Consider the following 20017-nt stretch of genomic DNA (forward strand, 5'->3'; position numbering starts at 1 on the left):
CCATTACTTATAGTAAACTATATTTTTCATAAAAATTAAAATTAATGAACTCACTTATCAGACATAAAAGATGAACAAAAAGACAGAAGTTAGCACAAATAAAAAAATAAATTTTCAGTAGAGAAAAGTTGTTGCCTCGTCCTTCAACTTTACTGTGTTAACTTTACTTTGGTCCCAAGTTTTTCTCACAAGATTTGAAGTAGTAACAGTAGTAGTAGTAACAGCAGTAGTTACTACTTACAGTATGCCAGGCACTGTGCTAAGGAAGTACTTTATAAATATGAACTCATTTGATCTTCACAACAATCCTGGGAGGTAGGGGCACATTTTTTTGTCCCCATTTTACAGAAGAGGAAACTGAGTCAAACAAAGGTTAAGTGATTTGCCCAAGTGACTGAGGCCAAATTTGAGCTCAAGCACTCCATCCACTGCACCACCTAGTGGCCTCAAGTAGTAGTTATAGTCTAAGGAGGGTTTAAATACCTTGTTACCACCAATTTGCAACTTTACCTCATTTCTTTGAGCCACAATGTCTGGAAATAACCTGGTCCACTTCTTTCTTGGTTTTCAGAGCAGCAAGTATCTCTGCTTAAAAGTGCCATTTCTTTCTGAAGCAGCCCATAGCAATACTCTTTTCTTTATAGTTTGTGAAGAAGCGTATGAAACATAGAGCATTCAACCTAAAACAGATACTTAAGATTATCTAGTCCAACCTCCTCGTTTGGCAGGTAGGAGATGGAGGCCTAGAAAGATTCCACATGTACTTATTTGGGGGACAAAATGAACACTAAAAAACATCTTTGTGACTGTCCCTTCTAGGTCTAACTAACCTTTCCCTCCCCAACCCCAGCACTCCACTCCTAAGCTCTCTTAGCATGACTCAGTTCTTGTGGCCAAACTTTATTGACCAATTTAGTAGAAATTTAATATTCATCATAGTCACTTATCAGACTTCTGTTTCTTTTCAGGCCACGATCAAAAGATGATCTTAGAGCATATTTTATACTTTTACAGGTAAGACAGTAAAAACTAAGCTAAATAATTCAGGTCACATAAACCTCTGTGTGTGTGTGTGTGAGTATCCATAAACATGTATGTGTATACATATATACATATATAGTGAATAATGCAGTACAGTAAAAATATAAACTGTTCATTTGGGTGAAAATATCTTGATATTTTAAAGAATCTAAATAATTTGTGACCAAAGAGCTAAGACTATTGACAAATTTGTAAAATGAATCTTAGCCAAAGTGTGTTTTAGTTATGTTCATTGTCACTTGCACTTTAGCTGCACACATGGCCAGAACACACAGGGTAAAAAAAAAACAAAAAACATCTCTTTCTCCTTCCTATCCAGCTTATATTTCACCTGAGAGTTACATAATCCCTGTTTTTTATTTGCTTTCTTATAATTATTGGATCTCAGACTTTCCTATTTCTTCTCAGAAATGTTTGAGAAAACTATTTCGTGAGAAACTATGTACTTTTGTTCATGTACAGAACTTTTGGGAGGAGGAGTATATGAGAGACACAGAACCATTGGAGGGGGCAGCAATTGACATTTACATACAAAAATGCATCTAAATTTGTTTTTGTTCTGTGGTGGGTTTTTTTTTAAGAAAGCAAGCAAATATTCATCTTATCTACTTTTGAAATTAAGAACAAGGAACATAAAACTGCATGAAAGAAATGAAAAGTTAAGGAATTCGTTTCTATACCATAAGTGATTTAAAAAGGGAAAAGAGGAGGAGGTAGGAGAAGGGAATAAAAGATAGAAAAGGACAAAGGAAGAAAAAGAGGGGCAAGGGATGCAGGAGAGGAGAAAGAACAGAGCAGACGCTGAGACAGAAGGAACAATGGACAGAGACAGACAGATAAGGAAACTCATTTTCTTTTCTTTTTTTTTTTTAAAGCAATTGGGGTTAAGTAACTTGCTCAAGGTTACTTGGCCAGTTTTGTGTGTGTGGGTGTGTGTGGGTGTTAAGTATCTGAGGCTGGAACCCATCCTGGGCCCTCCTGACTCCAAGGCCAGTGCTCTTACTCACTGTGCCACCTAGCCACCCCAGAAACTCATTTTCTATTCTTGTTATATCTTGCTATTCATTTGAGCTATGAGCATCAGACTAAATTACTTATTATGACCATTGTCTTTTGAAAATCTGTAATCTAGCCATTCCCTCCTTTACTCATATTCCTGCTTTTCAGCAATTGAAATGAGGCTTATTGTCCTATGGAATTCTTCTAGGTGTTTTTGTAAATTTTGAAGTAATGACTTAGGTCTTAGAAAGTTACTTCAGAACCATAGAAGTGTTTGGCAATTCACTTTTTAATTTACTTACTGATACTTAAAACATTGGCATTTGGAAACTGTCAATTCAGCAACAAAACAAGCATTTATTAAGTACCTTCTATATGTCAGGCACTATGCTAAGCCTTGAGGAAACAGAGCAAGGTAAAAACAGGTCCTTTCTTCAAAGAGCTTAAAGTATAATGGGAGAAAGAAAATGTAAACAATTACATAGAAACAAGACATAGTTGGGATAAATTGGAAATATATCTGGGAAATTAGGACACACATACATAGTAGTTTTAATTTGCATTAAGAATTAGCATTTATTTTATTTTCTAAGAATTTTTGTCAGATTAGATCTGATTTTCAGTCGGGCCATACTTCATACACATCTGGAATCTCATCAATATGAACACTTCCTCCATCAGTAAATATCACAGACTACCTCTGCCTTCTCATGCTGGGTAATGTAAGCTCCTCTGGGGCAGGAAGTATCTTTTGCCTTTCTTTTTAGCCCTAGTGCTCAGCACAATGCCTGGAAATAAATGGCAGGCACTTAATAGATGTTTATTGACTGAAGGACTCTGTGTCAATGCCATGACTTGTCGAAAGAGAATCTGCCCAGTGTAGACTAGAGGCTCCTTTAACTTTCTTCAGGGAGCAGTGTAGCACTTAAGCTGTCCCTCTGCTGTCCCTTACTCTGGCTCACCTCCTTTTGCAGTGAGATGTTTCCTAGATGGTATCTTTTACAACACTTCTTACCTGGGAATGATTGTTAATAATGTGCTATAAACCACTTAGATCGATCTTGTACATTTTGCCATTGCCCTTTGGTTCCCTTGGAATTTGGATGCTTTCAAGATTGTGATGTGCTATGCTTCATAGTCATATTAGTCATATAGTCATAATAAAAAATACAAGTTAAGTTAAAGAAGTATTGACAAATAATGAGAACCAATAAAAAACGAGAGAGGACTCCTTAGAAATAAGAGGGAGAAAGAGTTAGAGCTTGAAAGAGGAAAAGGTAAGGGACTCAAGTTCTAATGTTGTTATACTCTACAATTATTATTATTCCCTGCTATTCATTTGAACTATAGGCACCTAAGTTATTGTGATTGTTGTCTTTTAAAATTCTGAGATTTATCATTTAGATATTATCGTTTATCAATTTAGAAGTCCCTTGGAAAATGTATAATGTTTACCATTCTTCTTACTCTCCTCTTTTCAAAGAATTTTTTTAAAATAAGTGTAATTATTTTCCCTAAAATTCTAGAGGTTTTCTGTAAGTTTTGAAGAAAAAAATTTAGGCCTTAAAGGATATTCACCTGATATTTTATGTTTGAATTTGTTTTCCTAAGTTATAATTTATCATTAATTTCATTTTATTTAAGATGTATTTATTTAGAATGTCATACATTTCTTTTTAGTGTTACAAAGTTTTAACAAAATGTCTGTAATATCTTTTGCAGAATCCTCAGTTTAATAACACATCTACTTATGTCATCTATGCCCACTTGCTACGACAGATAGCTGCCTTAGTGGAAGCAGACCACCATTTCCTTGTTCACTGGTTTAAAAAGTAATTTTTTACATGATACTGAATGTTACTAGTCTTACTGTTTTTTGAAGTCATTTGAAAGATTTAATAATAAGATGCATTTAAATATTTTCAAAAATGTATTGATAACATTTATAAAGTATAGTGCTTCAAAAACTGGTTGTAAAAGCCATTGTACAAAGATATTATAAAAGCATGTTTTAGTAGAAATAACCATTTTATATAATTTTAATATCTCTAATATATTTTTGTTTTATGAGATAGATTTCCATTGCTAGTTTTTCAAATATCTTGGAAATAATGATTTGATATAACACTTTTAACTTCATCTAAAAACTTACCTTTTCTAAACCTTGCTCATTATTACTTACTTAAAGCCTTAGGGGAAGGAGTATAATATAATGTAAAAAGTAGAGGCAGAAGACCTGGTTCATGACCTAGCACAGTTACTTTATTAGCTAGAAGGCCTTGAACAAGTCACTCTACCTGTCTTATACTCAGCTTCCTCATCTGTAAACTCAGAAAATTGGACTAGATGTTTTCTAGGTGTCCTTTTCAACTCTAGCTTTCTGTGGTTCTTCCAAAAAGGTAATGAAATGCAGATTGGCTATTGTATGAGATTAATGCTCTTCTTTTTAATATACTAAATTTGCTTTCAAAATAACTTTTCTTTTTTATCAAAAAAGCTGAGAGGCAAAAAATATTTCAAGATTAGAAAATAATTAAAGTTAAGAAGTCTAATAAATCAGTGTACCTGATAATCAACTTTATAATAATCACATTTTGGTCTTTATTTCTTATTTAATTAAAACCATTATTCAAAGAAGTTTATATCTTTTTTTAATTCCTTGTAATTTAAAATAGATGTGATTTTTAAAAGAATATTAGAAATTTTGCATATTTTGCCCCCAATAACCATGTCACCAAAATATAGGAAATGTTAAAATTTGATTAGAATTATTTCAAAATCTTTCCTAGGTTATCACAAAAGAGGTTCAAGCAATTGGTAGACAGATTGCTACAGTTTATTTCCTTACGCCTGTTTCCTGCAAAGCCTGAAGAATTCCCACCTATGACAAAATGTTCCTGGTGGATTCCATCAGCAGCCAAAGTCTTGGCTTTACTTAGTAGGTTTTTTCTTCTTTTTATTTTGCATTTATTTCTTTAAGTAGATTTAAGTATACTATCTTTCCCTGAAGATTACAGTGTCCTACACAGATAAACTTAAGATCTCTTGCACAGAGAATTATGAAGTAGTTTTAATTTAGGTGGTAGTTTTCATAATAAATTTATTTGAATAATAAAGTACATTCTTAAATATTTTGCTGGGTTATATCCTCCTGTGTATCAGTGAAATTTCAGTGGCATATTGTAAAGCCTGCTGTCACAGATGACCTACTAACTGTGATTTCTAAGAAAGGAATTTCCATTAATTTATAATGGATCATGGGAGACAATGACTGAGGTTGGAAAAAAGTATGTGGAAAAGGTGGTATGTGCCCTTTACTGCTGTGATCACAATGGGTTGTGTATGTGTATGTGTGTGTGTGTTATGTGTTCACATGTGTTGTAAATAAATCATTGGCAGAAGTTTCCACTCAGTTTAAAAGTATTCCTTGCAAATGGAAGTAGAATTTATTGAAATGAGGATCTCTAACAAAAATCTTTCTAATTTTATACATTAAAATTCTTTATAGAAATAAAATAAGTACATAAGTTGCTTGCAAATCAGTTTCACGTTTAAGATGATGAGGATCACGACAGAAGTTTTCTTTTCAGACGCTGCAAATGATCTGGCCCACCTTCCTCTTATTCCTTATACTGATTTCTATAATTCTACATTGGATCATATTGATCTCATGGAAGAATATCATACCTGGCAGTGCTTCGGAAACTCTCGAAGGTAAGGAAGATAACTAACCAAATGTAGCCCTTTCTCATCTGATCACGCATAGCAATGGAAAAAGTTGATTTAATTAAAAGTATTTTGTCATTTACTTTCAGAAGAAAGGCCCTATACCAGCCTAGTAAATAGATTATAAAAGGGTGTCCATTTAACACAGGGACTTTTTAGGTAGATTCCCTGGGATAGTTCACTAAAAAAAAGAAATGTTTTTCCTTAATCTGTTTTCTGTTTCTGTTTTTGAGCAGGTTTTCCTTCTGTCAGTATCCATTTGTTATTTCTATAGCTGCAAAAAAAATCATTATTCAGAGGGACTCAGAGCAACAGATGATAAGCATTGCCAGGGTAAGCCAGATCATAGAAAAAGTTGTATGTTGTCTATAATCAATACAGTGAACATGCTTTTTGAATTTTCCTAGCAAAATTGGTGAAACTTCCAAATAAACTTTTAAAATAGTTGGATGCCCAGACAATATCAGGAAGCTCATGCTGAGCACAAACCTTTCATAGAATTCAGCTTCACAGAATCTCAGCCCCTCAGAGGTGGAAGGGGCAGTTAGAGTTTATAAAGCCCAGTCTGCCCCTGTGTAGGAATCCCCTCTACAACACAGCCACCTTCAATGACAGGTAATCCAGGGTCTCCCAAGGCTACCCATTCCTCTTTTGGACAGTTCTAAGTGCTGAAGAAGTTTACGCTTTACGGCCAATCAGGGCAAGTCTAATCTCAAAGCCACATGACAGTTCTTCAAATTCTTGAAACCAGTTAGCTGTCTTGGCACCCTTACTCACAATTGGAAGGGACCATACTAGTTCATCCTACACCTGAACAAAAATTCCCTCTACAATGTACCCAACTGGCCATCCCTCATTCCTTAAGCTATCCTACCATGATAGTCTTTTTGCCATTTTGATTGTTCTCCTCTAGACCTAATTCAGTTTGTAAATTCCCTTCCTAAAATGTGGCACACAGAACTGAACATTTCTATTCCATATGTGGTCTAATTAAGACATAACACAGTGGGAATATCAACTAACTTTATCATGGATGTTATTCCTCCATTACTAAAGCCCAAGATTGAATTTGCTCTTTTGGCTGCCATTATGACAACATCTTATCAAATTTGGAAAGGTAAAATTGATGAAACTTCCAAGTAAACTTTTAAAATAGTTGGATGCCCAGACAATATCAGGAAGCTCATGCTGAGCACAAACCTTTTGTAGAATTCAGCTTCACAGAATCTCAGCCCCTCAGAGATGGAAGGGGCAATCAGAGTTTATCAAGCCCAGTCTTGATAAAGAGGAAATGCTGGAGTATCTGAACTATAATTTGTAAGTTAAGACTTAGTTTAGTATAATTCTGTCATTACCTCATTCCAAACTTAAGTAACTAGTGAAATATTGACTAAAGGCATAGTGACTATTTTGTGTCTTCATAGGAATATTCTGAAACAATTGAGAAATGTGAGAGTTTTACAAGAAAGCAAATACATCTTTCAGAGTATTGAAATAGGTGCCAAAGAATCTGAGGAGGGGAGAAGGGTTCCAATATGTCACACATTCTAAGGGAACTAGAATATTTATTAAGCCCTGCTGGATACAAGATGTGCTAGAGAAACAAAGACAGGGGCAGGAGGGAGAGATGCTGCCTTCAAAGAATTTACAAGGAGCTATGGGGAGACTGCATAAAAGAAGTGGTGTCAAACAATAGAATGGAAGTCACTAATCTATATATAAGGATCCTTGGGCCATGCATTGATTTAGTTTTAAAATGTAATGTTACTATTTTTTTTAGTATTTTTAATTATTTTGTTAAATATTTCCCAATTGCATTTTAATCTGGTTGGCTACACTTGGGAATGTTGCTAGCTACTACCAGTCTGGATGTATTTGATACCTTTGCATTAAAGTATCACAAAATAGATAACAATTTTGTATCAAGAAAGGCACACGAAGTACTGAGCCTACCCCATTATCTCCAAAGATTTCAAATTGCTAACATTTCCTGTTTAAGTTATAGTTGTCTTGATGCAGATCTTTCTTTTTTCTTTTATGTTTAAATATATAGATCAAAGAATGTGAATGAAGTCATTCCCTTTCGGAAATGTTAAAATCGATTTTATAAATCAAGATGACTATCTTAGAGAGGCTTTCCCCTTCTGTGCATTCTTTATAGTCTATGAAGGTAGCCCTGGATGCATTACTGGAACTCATTACCCACTTTCTTATATCAAATCGTCATGAAAAGAATTTACTAAGGCTAGCTTGCTGGCATCTCTTACCCTGCCAGCCTCTCTTCAAGTAGGGTGAGCTGAGAAGGGAGATGAGAAGAGGAACTCTGTTGTAAGGACTCCCATTTTTTTTTCTCAGTGTATCTCAGCTAGGCATTAGGAAAGAAGTCTGATTAAAGTTGTACATTACTGCTAGTTGCAGCTACCCCCTTCCCCAGGGTGCCTGCTTGTTAAGCCAAGTGAATTTGTTGATTGGTGGAATTTCAGGTTGTATGAGAGAGATGTTTTGGAATGGGCCTGAGGAGAGGATTTTTCCTTAAGTCACACTATTCAGTCCAATCTGCCTGTATGTAAAGTAGGCCCTGGGATGGGGGAATCATGAGTCTCTCAACTCCTTCTTTCCAACAAGTGGCACAGCTGGGACCTAGAAGTGTCCCTTTCTCCGTCTAGGACTATCTAGTAACACCTTTTCCTCAAAAGAGGAGAGTAATTCATTGCTTCATCTCCCTTTTCCCCACCAACTTCCTCTATGATCCCTGAGACCTCATTTGGCCCAATATGATATTCACCAATAGAGAAGAGGGAAGTACTGTTATTCCACCTTAAGTAAACTGAATTCTGAGCACCTCATTGTTTTCTGCATACCAGTTCCCACACATATATGTCTTCTTGAAGACTTCTTAAAGATACAGTTTCTTGAATTATGACTTCTTGAAAATAGCTCTAACTAGAAAACCTTGGAATCCCTTAACTATTGGGTCTTCTAGAATCATAAACTCTCAGTTACAAGATACCTCAGAGTCTACCTAGTCTAATTTATACCTGAATAAGAATACCCCCTCACAAAGCCCTTAGCAGGTGATTTCTTTAACCTAAGTGTAAGACTGCATTTATCTCCATTCAGTTTCATATGATTAGTCATCCAGCTTCTTCCTGAATATCTCTGGTAACGGAGGGCTTGACTGTCATTGGATTTGGCCCATTTTACTTTGGTGTAGGGGACCAAAAACATCTGATTCAGGATTCAGGTAGTTCTATATGGCCTGGTGTAGCTACATGACAGAACTTTCCTCATAATCTGGAGTCCATGGCTCTACCCTGTTCTGGAATCTTGGCCAGAGGATGTTCAAGGTCTGCCGGACATCTTGGTACTAACTAGAAGCACTGAGATAATTCCATCCTGCTCAAGGGAGGATAGCGGAACATCCTGCCCAGCACTTGTACCCTGATAACTAAGGTTAGAGGACAAGGCTGTCACGTAGCCACACTGGGCCATACAGAACTACGTGAATCCTGGATCAGATGTTTTTGGTCACCTACACTTTGGGACAGTTGTAATTGTTATAGAGTGTTTCCTTATAGGGAACTGAAATATGCCTCTCTACCACTTCCATTATTGCTCTGACCGCTGAGATAATAATAAATCTAACATTTATGTTGTGGGCAGCTGGGTGGTACAGTGGATAGAGCCCCAGCCCTGGAGTCAGGAAGACCTGAGTTCAAATCTGGCCTCAGACATTTATTAGCTGTGTGACCCTGGTCATGTCATTTAGCTTTGTTTGCCTCAGTTTCCTCTTCTGTAAAATGAACTGAAGAAGGAAATAGCAAACCACTCCAGTATCTTTGCCAAGAAAACTCCAGTTGGGGTCACAAAGAGTCAAACATGACTGAAATGACTAAACAACAACAGTTACATACCACTTTAAAGTTCATAAATCACTTTACATGTAGTATCTCATTTGATGCTTAAAAGGTACATATTATTGTCTCTTTTTTTTTTGCTTTTTGGAGGGGGGAGGGCAGGGCATTTGGGGTTAAGTGACTTGCCCAAGGTCACGTGGCTAGTAAGTGTTAAGTGTCTTAGGCTGGATTTGAACTTGGGTCCTCCTGACTCCAGGGCCAGTGCTCTATTCACTGTGACACCTAGCCACCCCTTATTTTTGTCTCATAGATGAGGAAATTGAGGTGGAAAGATATTAAGTAACTTGCCCAGGGCCATTCGTAGTGAGGATCTTTGATAGGATTTGAATTCTGGTCTCCCCACTCACATCTAGCACTGTATCCATTACATCATCTAACTGCCACAAGAAATCTGCTTTCAGTCATTCTCCAGTCATCTTCTGTATTTCTAGTTCTTTACTCTCTACCAAAAGTGTTGCTATAAATGTTTTCTCATGTAAATGGGATCTTTCTATCTGTGACATCCTTGTTTATATAGGCAGTGGAATCTCTGGATCAGAGGGTGTAGATATTTTAGTCACTTTATAACACAGTTCCAAAATGCTTTCCAGAACGGTTGGACCAGTTCAGAGCTCCTCCAACATTTTTTTTTTTTTGCTTTTTGGAGGGGCATTTGGGGTTAAGTGACTTGCCCAAAGTCACAGAGCTAGTACGTGTTAAGTGCCTGAGGCCAGATTTGAACTCAGGTCCTCTTGACTCCAGGGCCTGTGCTCTATTCACTGTGCCACCTAGCCACCCCTACCTCCAATATTTTTTAAGTGTAACTCTTTTTCTGCAGCCCTTACAACAATAACTTCCCATCTTCTGTCATCTTTGCCAAATTTTCTGGATATGAAGTAAACCTTCAGAATTGTTCTGATTTGAATTTCTCTTGTGAGTGATCTGGAGCAGTCTTTCATATATTTTATCCTTTTGGGAAGGAACTCAGTCTTTCAGCCAGTTCTGAATTCACCTAAACATCATCACCTATCCCAGAGCACTCCAACTTGTACACAAGTCTATCATGAAACACTTTGAAAAATGCCTTACTGAAATTCTGACATATATCATTCACATTCTCCTGAGCTGTCAGTCTGGTTACCATGTTAGAAAAAAGTATGTGAAGTTAGTCTTACATGACCTCCTGCGCATTCTCAGTGATCACCTCTTTCCTTTCAAAATGTTCGTAATCCATGCCTTTAATGATATGTAACAAAGGGTTTTTCTAGGAATTGAGGTCATAATTACAGACTGATAGGGTTTATTCTTTTTGTTTTTGAAAACTGGAAAAACATTTGCTCTCTTACAGCCTTGTGTTATCTCTCTATTTTTCACAGTTTTTCAGAAATTAACAAGAGTAACTAAGTGGCTACATCAGATTTTTTTAGTTCCCTAGAATGTGGTTCATCCAAGACTAGGGAATTGAATTTACTGATGGTACCTAGATATTCCCTTAACAGTATTCTCAGTTATTTGGTGTTTCAATTCCATATCAATCATCTTTGTCCTAATCTTCTCATGATGATAATTTTCCCTAGTATAAAAAAAGAATCAAAATGAGATCTGAGTAATTAGCCCTCCCTTCTTTGTGTCATCATCATCCCTTCATCCTGGAAATCCATCCTGGGGAGGAGCCAAGATGGTAGAGTAGAAGAAGAAAAGAAATACAGTTAACCTTTCATCAACAGTCCCTCCACTAAGATCTAGACAGACTGAATCCTGACTGGAAAATCTAAGAAAAAATCACAATGACTCATTTTTTCCAGTCCAAGTTGGCATAGGGAGACTAACAGAGAGATCTATGGACACTAGGAATGAGATCTAGCCAGGAACAGTCATGCAGAGTATTTCAATTCAAGGACTGAAAGAGGACCGAGGTTGTTCACCAGAGAAAGAAGTCCCAGGACACAGAGGGGCTGTACCTTATACCACATCATATGGCAGCTGGCAGTTCTGCTTAGTTTCAAGTCACAGATACAGGAAAGACTGAGGAGGAGACCTTCTATGTGTGGTATTCTATGGCAAGAAGTGATTATAGGCCTTGGGCTGTCTACTGTGCAAGAAACAAGTTAAAAGCAAGCAGCAGCAATGGGTCTCTGACTCTGGGAGTGAAATGGAACAGGAGAAAACTCAGTTTGAACCTCTAATCTGAAGCCAGCAGCAAAACAATCTGGGAAGGAAATCCAAACAAAAGGGAAGCCTGCCATTCTGGACCTGCAGAGCTTTCTAGCAGGCTGATTGTGGCTAAATCTAGAAACAGTCTCCAGCCATGGATAATCTCACAACTGTGTCCATCAGAACCAAGCCCAGGTCAGGAGCTTGCAGAGCTGAGACCAAGAGGGCCATCAGACTTTGCCCTGAATACAGCAACTTTCGGAGCTTGCGGGTCTCCAGCCTGAGCTTGTCTTGGGATCCTGGAATAACATAATACTCAGTACCCCCAAAGAAAGCGGTAGTGGGAGCTAAGAGGACACAAGCTCAGCCCAGATATTCTTAGACAGAGACTTGCCCTAACATACAATCCAAAGTTAGAAAGTAGTTTGGAAGAACAAGTTAAAAAGAGAGAGAGAATCCTACCATAAATAGCTGTCATGGTGACAGGTGTGTTCAAGACACAAACCCAGAAGAATAGAATGACTTCAAGACATCTATAAACAAGTCCTCAAAGAATAATACAGCTAAGGGCACAAGTTCAACTAAAGTTTCTGGAAGAGATGAAACAAAAGTTTTTAAAAAAATTAAATATATATATTTTTTAATAAATGAAATAAGAGTGCTGTGGAGGGGGGATTATAAGAGAAATGAAAGTCATAGAAATTATCTAGCAGAAGAACTAGATCTAGCAGCGTGGCACAAGAAATATGAACCTTACCCATACAATCAACTTCCTAAAAATGAGAACCAACATAGAGGGCTAAAAAGACAGAAAACCTGAGCACAGTTTTATTATGTTTTGATTCTCTTAAAAGAAGAAACGAATATAGTATTGGCCGGGGGGGGGGGGGAGAGGAAAAGAAGAGTGGGAAAAGTTCCTTCACATAATCAGGGTTTTCAAGTGGAAGACTACAGCGAAATCCAGATTAGTACAGATAATGAGTCTCTGAAGTGACTGCATGTTTTAGAGCTTTCACTATTTAAAGTCATAATTATGTAAAATATGCTAATTGGTTGCAACCCAATAAAAAATATGCAGGGTGAATTCAGATAATTCAGCTACTTCAAGGGGACTCATTATTTACACTAACCGTGACCTAGTTGTAAAAAAGAGGAAGAGATAGGAGAAAAGTAGTATGGAGTGAACTCCATTCTCTTCAGAATTGGTCAAAGAAGGGAAGGAAGCACACACACACACACACACAGATGGGTACAAAGGTACATTTCATTCAGTAAAGGAGGGAAAAAGAAGAAATCAGGAGAGTAGGCTAAGGGAGAGAGTATTCCTCAGCAAAACAAACTAAAGAGTATAGATCTCAAAAGGAGGTTTAAAAGAAAATAGAAGAACCAGTCATTGAGCCTCTTAGTGAAGGAAAGAGAAGAGAGGCAAAGGAGTGGAAGCAAATGGCACCAAACCTAGAGCACTGGCATTTTATACTCTCCTCTTTTATCCCCCTCTTCTTTTTTATAAAGAGGAGGCAGGAAACAAAAATGGAAAAGTATAAGAGAACAAGGTGAAAGGAAAAGCCCAATTAATTATCATAATAGTGAATATGAATGAGACAAAATCACCCATAAAATGGAAGAGAATAGCAAAAAGGATTAGAAAGTAGAATTCAATAATATCTTGCTCATAAGCAAAAGGGAAAGGAAGAGAATAAGCACTTACATAACATCTTCTGTGTGCCAGGCACTGTGCTAAGTGCTTTTTACAAATATTATCTCTTTTGATCTTCACAATAAAACTTTAAGGTAGGTACTATTATTATGCCCATTTCACAGATACTGATTAAGGGACTTACCCAGTGTCATACAGCTAGTAAGTGTCTAAGGCTAGATTTAAACTCAGGTCTTCCTGTCCCCAGGCCCAGTACTCTGTCCACTGTGCCACCAGCTGCCTCTAAGAAACACACTTGGAACATTAAAGATTCACTCAGTTAAAGGGCTAAGAGCAAAAATCTGTTATGCTTTAGGTAAAGTAAAGATATAAAAACTATAATCAGCCCAATGACCAACCCTAGTTCTAAAGGTCTGATGATGCAGCATGATACCCAAACCCCAAGAGAGGTGATGGTCTCAGGATTCAGAATGAGCTGAATTTTTTGGACATGGTCAATTTCCATAAGAATTCCATACCTTTTTGGACATGGTCAGTTTATCATAAGAACGTGTTTTGCTTGACTCTGCATGTCTGTTACAAGAGTTTTCTTTTTCTTTCGAAGGAGGAAAGGATAGGAGGAAGAGAAAAATCAATGTTTAATAACTGATGAAAAGTAAAATAAATTACATTTTTTTAAAAAAAGAACCACAAAAAGTGGTTCTATCCTGACTTTGGTTTTATTTTTTTGTTTCCAACATAAAACAGCCTTTTTTGTTGTTATTGTCCTTAACAGTTATTGTCAAATTTATCCTGCTCTGAGCTTTGACATTTGGCAATATTCTTAAAGGGACATGTCACTCATTTAACTAATCTTCTGTTTGTGTATTTTAAAATTTAAGTTGGTGAGAGGCAATGCAGTAAAAGGGAAAAATCACTGTAAATGGAGTTAAGAAACTTGAGTATCACTTCTGTCCTTGAAACTAACTAGCTATATGAACACGAATCAGATAACTTAATGTATCTAAGCTTTACTTTGCTCATATGTAAAACAGAGAAAATAATGCTTGAAGTACATATATTACAGATTTGTTTTGAGATTCAAATGAGTCAATATGTGAAAAGTGCTTTGTAAACAATAAAGAATTATGTAGGGGGGCGGCCAGGTGGCGCAGTGAGTAAGAGCACCGGCCTCAGAGTCAGGATGACCTGGGATCAAATCCAGGCTTAGATACTTAGTACCACACCCAGAAATAACTGGCCATGTAACCTTGAGCAGGTTACTTAGCCCCAATTGCTTTAAAAAAAAAAAAGAATTATGTAGAGTCGGCTAGGTAGCTCAGTGAAGAGCACTGGCCCTGGAGTCAGGAGGACCTGAGTTTAAATCCGGCCTCAGACACTTGACACATTCACTGGCCGTGTGACCTTGGGCAAGTCACTTCACCCCAATTGCCCTTCGAAAAGCAAAAAACAAAAAAAAGAATTCTGTAAATGTCAGCTATTATTAATATTGTTCAATTATTTTTCAGTCAAGTCTTTGTGACTCCATTTGGGATTTTCTTGGCAAAGATACTAGAGTGGTTTACCACTTCCTTCTCTAGGTCATTTTATATTTGAGGAAATTGAGGCAAAGAGAGTAAAGTGACTTTCCCAGGGCCATATAGGTAGTAATTGTCTAAGGCCATATTTGAACTCAGGAAGATGATTTTTCCTGATCCAGGCCCAGTGCTCTATCCACTGTGCCACCTAGCAGCCCCTATTGTTGATAAGTTTCTTGTATGTCCACATTGACCTCTCTAGTGTAGCCCTACTTTTGTTCTGCATCACATTAATTTTTTGTGTTGTTGGAGTTTCATTTTAAAAAAACATTCTGTCTCTCCTGCATCAAATTCTCTTCTTTAATTTCAGGCCATGTAGAATTCCACTTATCTCAACCATCTGATGAACCAATTTAATTCTACACTAATTTCTACTCTGAAATCCTTTGTTCCTTTGTCCTGTCCCTACTAATGCCTTGTCTATCCCTAACCCTGTATTATTCCTGCCACCTTCCTCCTTTGTTCCTACTCACCTGCTTCTGAATGGAGTTAGAAGAAGTCATGAAACCATCCTACATCAACTACATATTTTTTGTTCTTTAATTTAAACTGGGCCCTTACTTCAACAAGACAATCCTAATCCTCCTTAATTGATTCAAAATTATTTTTCTAAAGTTCAGGCATAGCCATATCACACACAGTTCCCCACCACCACCACACCCCCAAATAAACTCTTATAGCTCCCTATTATCTCTGGAATCAAATATCTATTCAAAAGTTCAGCCATACTGGTCTTCTTGCTGTTCTTCATACAGAAGATGTTCCGTCTCGTTCTTCCTCCTCACCTTCAACTCTTAGAATTCTTGGCTGTCTTCAAGCATCAGATGCTCAAGTTTCACTTTTGGCCAGTGGGTTTTCTTGGACCTCCCAGATATTAGTGTCTCTTCCTGTCTATTTTGTATATATCTTATATATGTCTATTTATATATATGCCACCTTCCACATAAAAATATAAACCACTTGAGGGCAGGGATTGCTTTCATTTTTTTATTTGTAGCCTAGATTAATCATGGTACCTGGTACATAATACTCACTTAAATTCTCATCAATTGATTGATTGATTGATATACACTCTCTGAACACTTTTAAATCTACCCTCCCAATGTAATGGTGTGTATGTGTCAGACTATGTCCACCTTTTCCCTAATTGTTTAATATGAAGTTTATAAATAATGTGGTCATATCCTCCCAAGATTCCTATCACTTCAACTTCTTACTAGTTCTTTCTGGTAAAATGATGTTTTGAAAAGAATTCTTCTTATCACTTCCTACACCTTTTGAAGAATATACATACATACATATATACATACATACATACATGTGTGTATGTCAAGAATTTATCAGTTGTTCTGCTTTTAACAAAGAGCTCCAGAAGATGTCTCTCACCACTATTGTGCCATGCCTCCATGACAGGTTTTCAGTATTTCCTGAGTCTATCATCCATTTCCTCCCTCTAGACTGATGACCTGTAGTATTCTTCTATCACAATATCACTTCTTTTTCTCCTTAACATGTTCCCTTACCGTTCTTGATCTATACTACTACTTCATTGTTCCTTTTTTTCTGATTTGTTCCTTTTGAACAATGTACAGATTCTGTCTTTCTATTCCAGTCATAAGTAACAACTCACCAGGCCTCAGTGATACCTTGGTTGAATTTATCTACTTGCATCCATATTTTAGATCTATATTTTATTAATTATACACTGCACATTTATCTGTAGACATCTGAAACAAACATCATTTGCTTCCCTTCTTAGATATAATTTCCTGAGAAGTATTGTTTTTTTTCTTCTGAATCTTATTCCTCTTTATGTAGTAATAACCACTTAGTTGATGCCTCAGACTTCAGCACTCTTGGTCAGATTGTGCCGGTCAAATTTATTTCAACCGGTCCTTATGAGATGTGCCCCATCACTGGTCAAGAATCCATCGTTTCTTTATTGTAATTCATTCTCTCAAAATTCGTACCTCATTCTCAGATAATTTCTTCTTGACCAGCTATTTACTGTTGCAGAAACCTTCACTCAGACTTTAAATTACTTTCCTGCTTGCTTCTGCTAACCCTTCCTATGGTTGACATCAGAAATGCTTTCTAAACATCAGCTCCTTGTTTCTCTGCACTCTCTCTAGACACAGCACCTGACTGTTTTGTTTTGTTTTGTCAAGGTTAGATCTCTTACTCTCCAGGTGACTTCCCAAGGCAAAGGTTAGAAGACATACCCTTGAAAAGCAATCTTTATTCCTACATACACCATCCCAGGGAATTTGCCCATTGTGTAATGGGGTAAAAATGGAACAGCTGTTCTCTTAGAAAAGCTGGTCATAGAGAAAAGCTCAGGAAGTTTGACTTTAGACTCTCACACCTCCCTTAACTATTTATACCAAGTTACCATGTAGCAAAGTTATTCACATAGCAAATACATACTTATTAATGTAATCAATATGCATATCAGTAAATTTGTCAAGTTGAATTTGTCCATTTCATTTATACATTTTGACATTTTATTTATGATACTTCAAAGATCTGTAATTTCATCTATATGGGTTTTCTGCCTGTGTGGATCATGAACCCTTTATAACTTAATAAATGGTTCTCTAGAGTTACTGTTGCTGAAAAAGCTATCTGTTTTTCTGATTCTTTTGAACCTTATATCTTCTTCTATCTCCCATTTTCCCCTTCTCTCCTATTCCCTTTCCCTGGTGATGAGCCTCTCCAATTTTAGCTAAGCTGTTCCTTGAATAAATGGGCCCATACTTAGAGCTTTTCCAATTATTTCTCAAACTTTTAAAAGTTTGAGCTCTGTTGCCATAGCCTCAAAGAATACAGGGTCCCCTCCATATCTTTATGAAACATGATTGTAAGACATTAGTGGAGGATAATGACATTCAGTACTGTATCTAGGCACGTACTTTATTGCACATACATCATGATAATCTCTTCACAGTTTACAGTGATTTGGAGTTGTTTGCTTTTTAATAAAAGAAAGTACATAGGGAAAAGAAGGATTTTTTTGTGTCTGGCTTGATTGAGAAAATAAAAAGAACCTTAGGAGCATAATCAGTATAAAGTCTAAAGATTATTTCCTTTGGTAATTCAGTTCCCAGAAGGCAAATATTTTTTTTTGTCACAACCCAGGAAAAAGCTTTGAGTGATTGGTGACATGCGTAGTCAGCCTTTACTGATCAAAGGACTCAAAGGGGCTGTGAGTATGGGGGTACCTAGAAGACAGTTCATTGCTTATGCCTGCCAAGAAAGTTCCAAAGCCCACACTGCCCCCTGGAGAAAGATTTTAACAGGTATTTTTTAGTAGAAAAACTCACCCTTCATCTTTTGTAGCTACTGAAACCCAATAGTCTTTAGTCAAAATAATCCAAGGAGGAGTCCCTATCACTAAATCTATAGTGCTTTCTTCCCTGTATTTGCACTCATAGTATTTAATACTGATTTTTAATATTTTTCCTTTACCTATGATTTTTGATATGGGGATGGAAGACAGGAACCTAAATCAAAACTATGCAAAATTTTGTCAAAATTTCTCTTAGCATTATCCATTTGTGGGTAATTTTTACTTCCTTAAAGAACATCCAGAGAAAGAATTGATAAATAGAAGTATGTATAGAGTAATTTACATATATTTGTGTCCAATGGTAGCCATCTCTGGGGGTGGGGGGATTAGGGAGAAAAAAGAAATTTACTTGATAACTTTATTATATATTTAAAAAGAATAGAAAGTTGTACACAATAGTTTTGCAGTTTCATATGCAGTCATTTTTTATCTTACTATGTTGTGGAAATGAATATTTTATTCCACAAATTTTTTTAAAAGAACACGTTTCACATATGTACCTTGTTGCTAGCAAGTCCTTAGGGTATTCCTGGCCTATTATTACTTAGGGGGTCTGACCCAGATGGATGGGAGAAACTAACCAGTAAATCATTAGGTTCAATGGCACCACCTCAGAACAGCAAGATGAACACCTTACACTGAAAAAAAAGGCCCTTATAGTTTTCAGAGTGCTTTCCTCCAATAGCCCCATGAAGTAATTAATTTAAATAATACAGACCCTGTTTTGCAGATGGAGAAGTTGAGGCTAAGTTTTGAAGTGACTTGTGTCCAGTCAGGCACAGCTAGCAAGTGTCAGAACTGGGTGCTAAATCCAGGTCTCTGGGGTCTAAATCTACTTAGCTTTCCAGCAGGTAGCTCAATATGGGGTGTGATCTGAGGCCAGGAACACTCCTTTGACCAATAGTATCTCCTCTATCCTGTCTCAGTGCCCAGAATTCCATCATTTGAGTGGCAGTCCTTTGGTCATAGAGGCCCAACTCCTATTAAGATATCCCCATGGCAGAGAAAACACATTTGACCTTGCTGGGTTTTTAATGTTTTAGTGTACTTTAACTTATGGAGTCTTTTTTCAATATAACAACTCACAGAGAAGGTAAATCCTACTTAAAAATAGAGTATTGAACAGAGTAAAAAGTACAGAGCAAAAGATACCACTGCACAGGAAAGTCAGACCTGTTTCTGATGTTATTTTGAAGAACCTAGAATCTAAGGAGGGACATCCATAGGAGAGTATTAGTCACCAAGGGTTGAAGGTCCCCTGGACCCAGAAAGTTTTAGTAGAGTTAATTGGACAGATTATGAAAATGGTCTTGTTATATGCGTCCTTTTCTTAAAATAGTTTGTGTTGTTAAAAAATGTTGAGAAGGAATTTGAGTATTCATCTTTTCAATGATAAGTTTTTTTTTACTTTTATCTGATACACAAGAGTTCTATTTTCTTTATTGCCAGAGAAGGTAACGTGGGAGATATTTTTAATGAAAATGAGTGGAGGAGGCTGTGAATATGTCTTTGTGTCAGCTCATACTTTTAAAACGTCATCCATTATGAAATACCCAAGACATCATTTGCCTGACCAGTTTTTTTTATTGGAAATAATATTTTCTGTTTTGTATTTTTT

General features: G+C 36.7%; 1 protein-coding gene across 1 annotated transcript in view; it reads left to right on the forward strand.

Moving 5' to 3' along the window:
• Window positions 1-20017, forward strand: part of HECTD2 (HECT domain E3 ubiquitin protein ligase 2) — a 127475-nt gene that overhangs the window by 70330 nt on the left and 37128 nt on the right. The window contains exons 8-12 of the mRNA XM_069099217.1: window positions 969-1014; window positions 3763-3872; window positions 4830-4978; window positions 5631-5754; window positions 6003-6099. Coding sequence (XP_068955318.1) covers window positions 969-1014; window positions 3763-3872; window positions 4830-4978; window positions 5631-5754; window positions 6003-6099 — 526 coding nt within the window. The remainder of the gene's footprint in view (window positions 1-968; window positions 1015-3762; window positions 3873-4829; window positions 4979-5630; window positions 5755-6002; window positions 6100-20017) is intronic.

Source organism: Petaurus breviceps, unplaced genomic scaffold (genome assembly GCF_028583685.1).
Source record: "Petaurus breviceps papuanus isolate PSGF00001 unplaced genomic scaffold, PetGlider_PUasm1.0 37, whole genome shotgun sequence".
NCBI classification, from domain to species: Eukaryota; Metazoa; Chordata; class Mammalia; order Diprotodontia; family Petauridae; genus Petaurus; species Petaurus breviceps.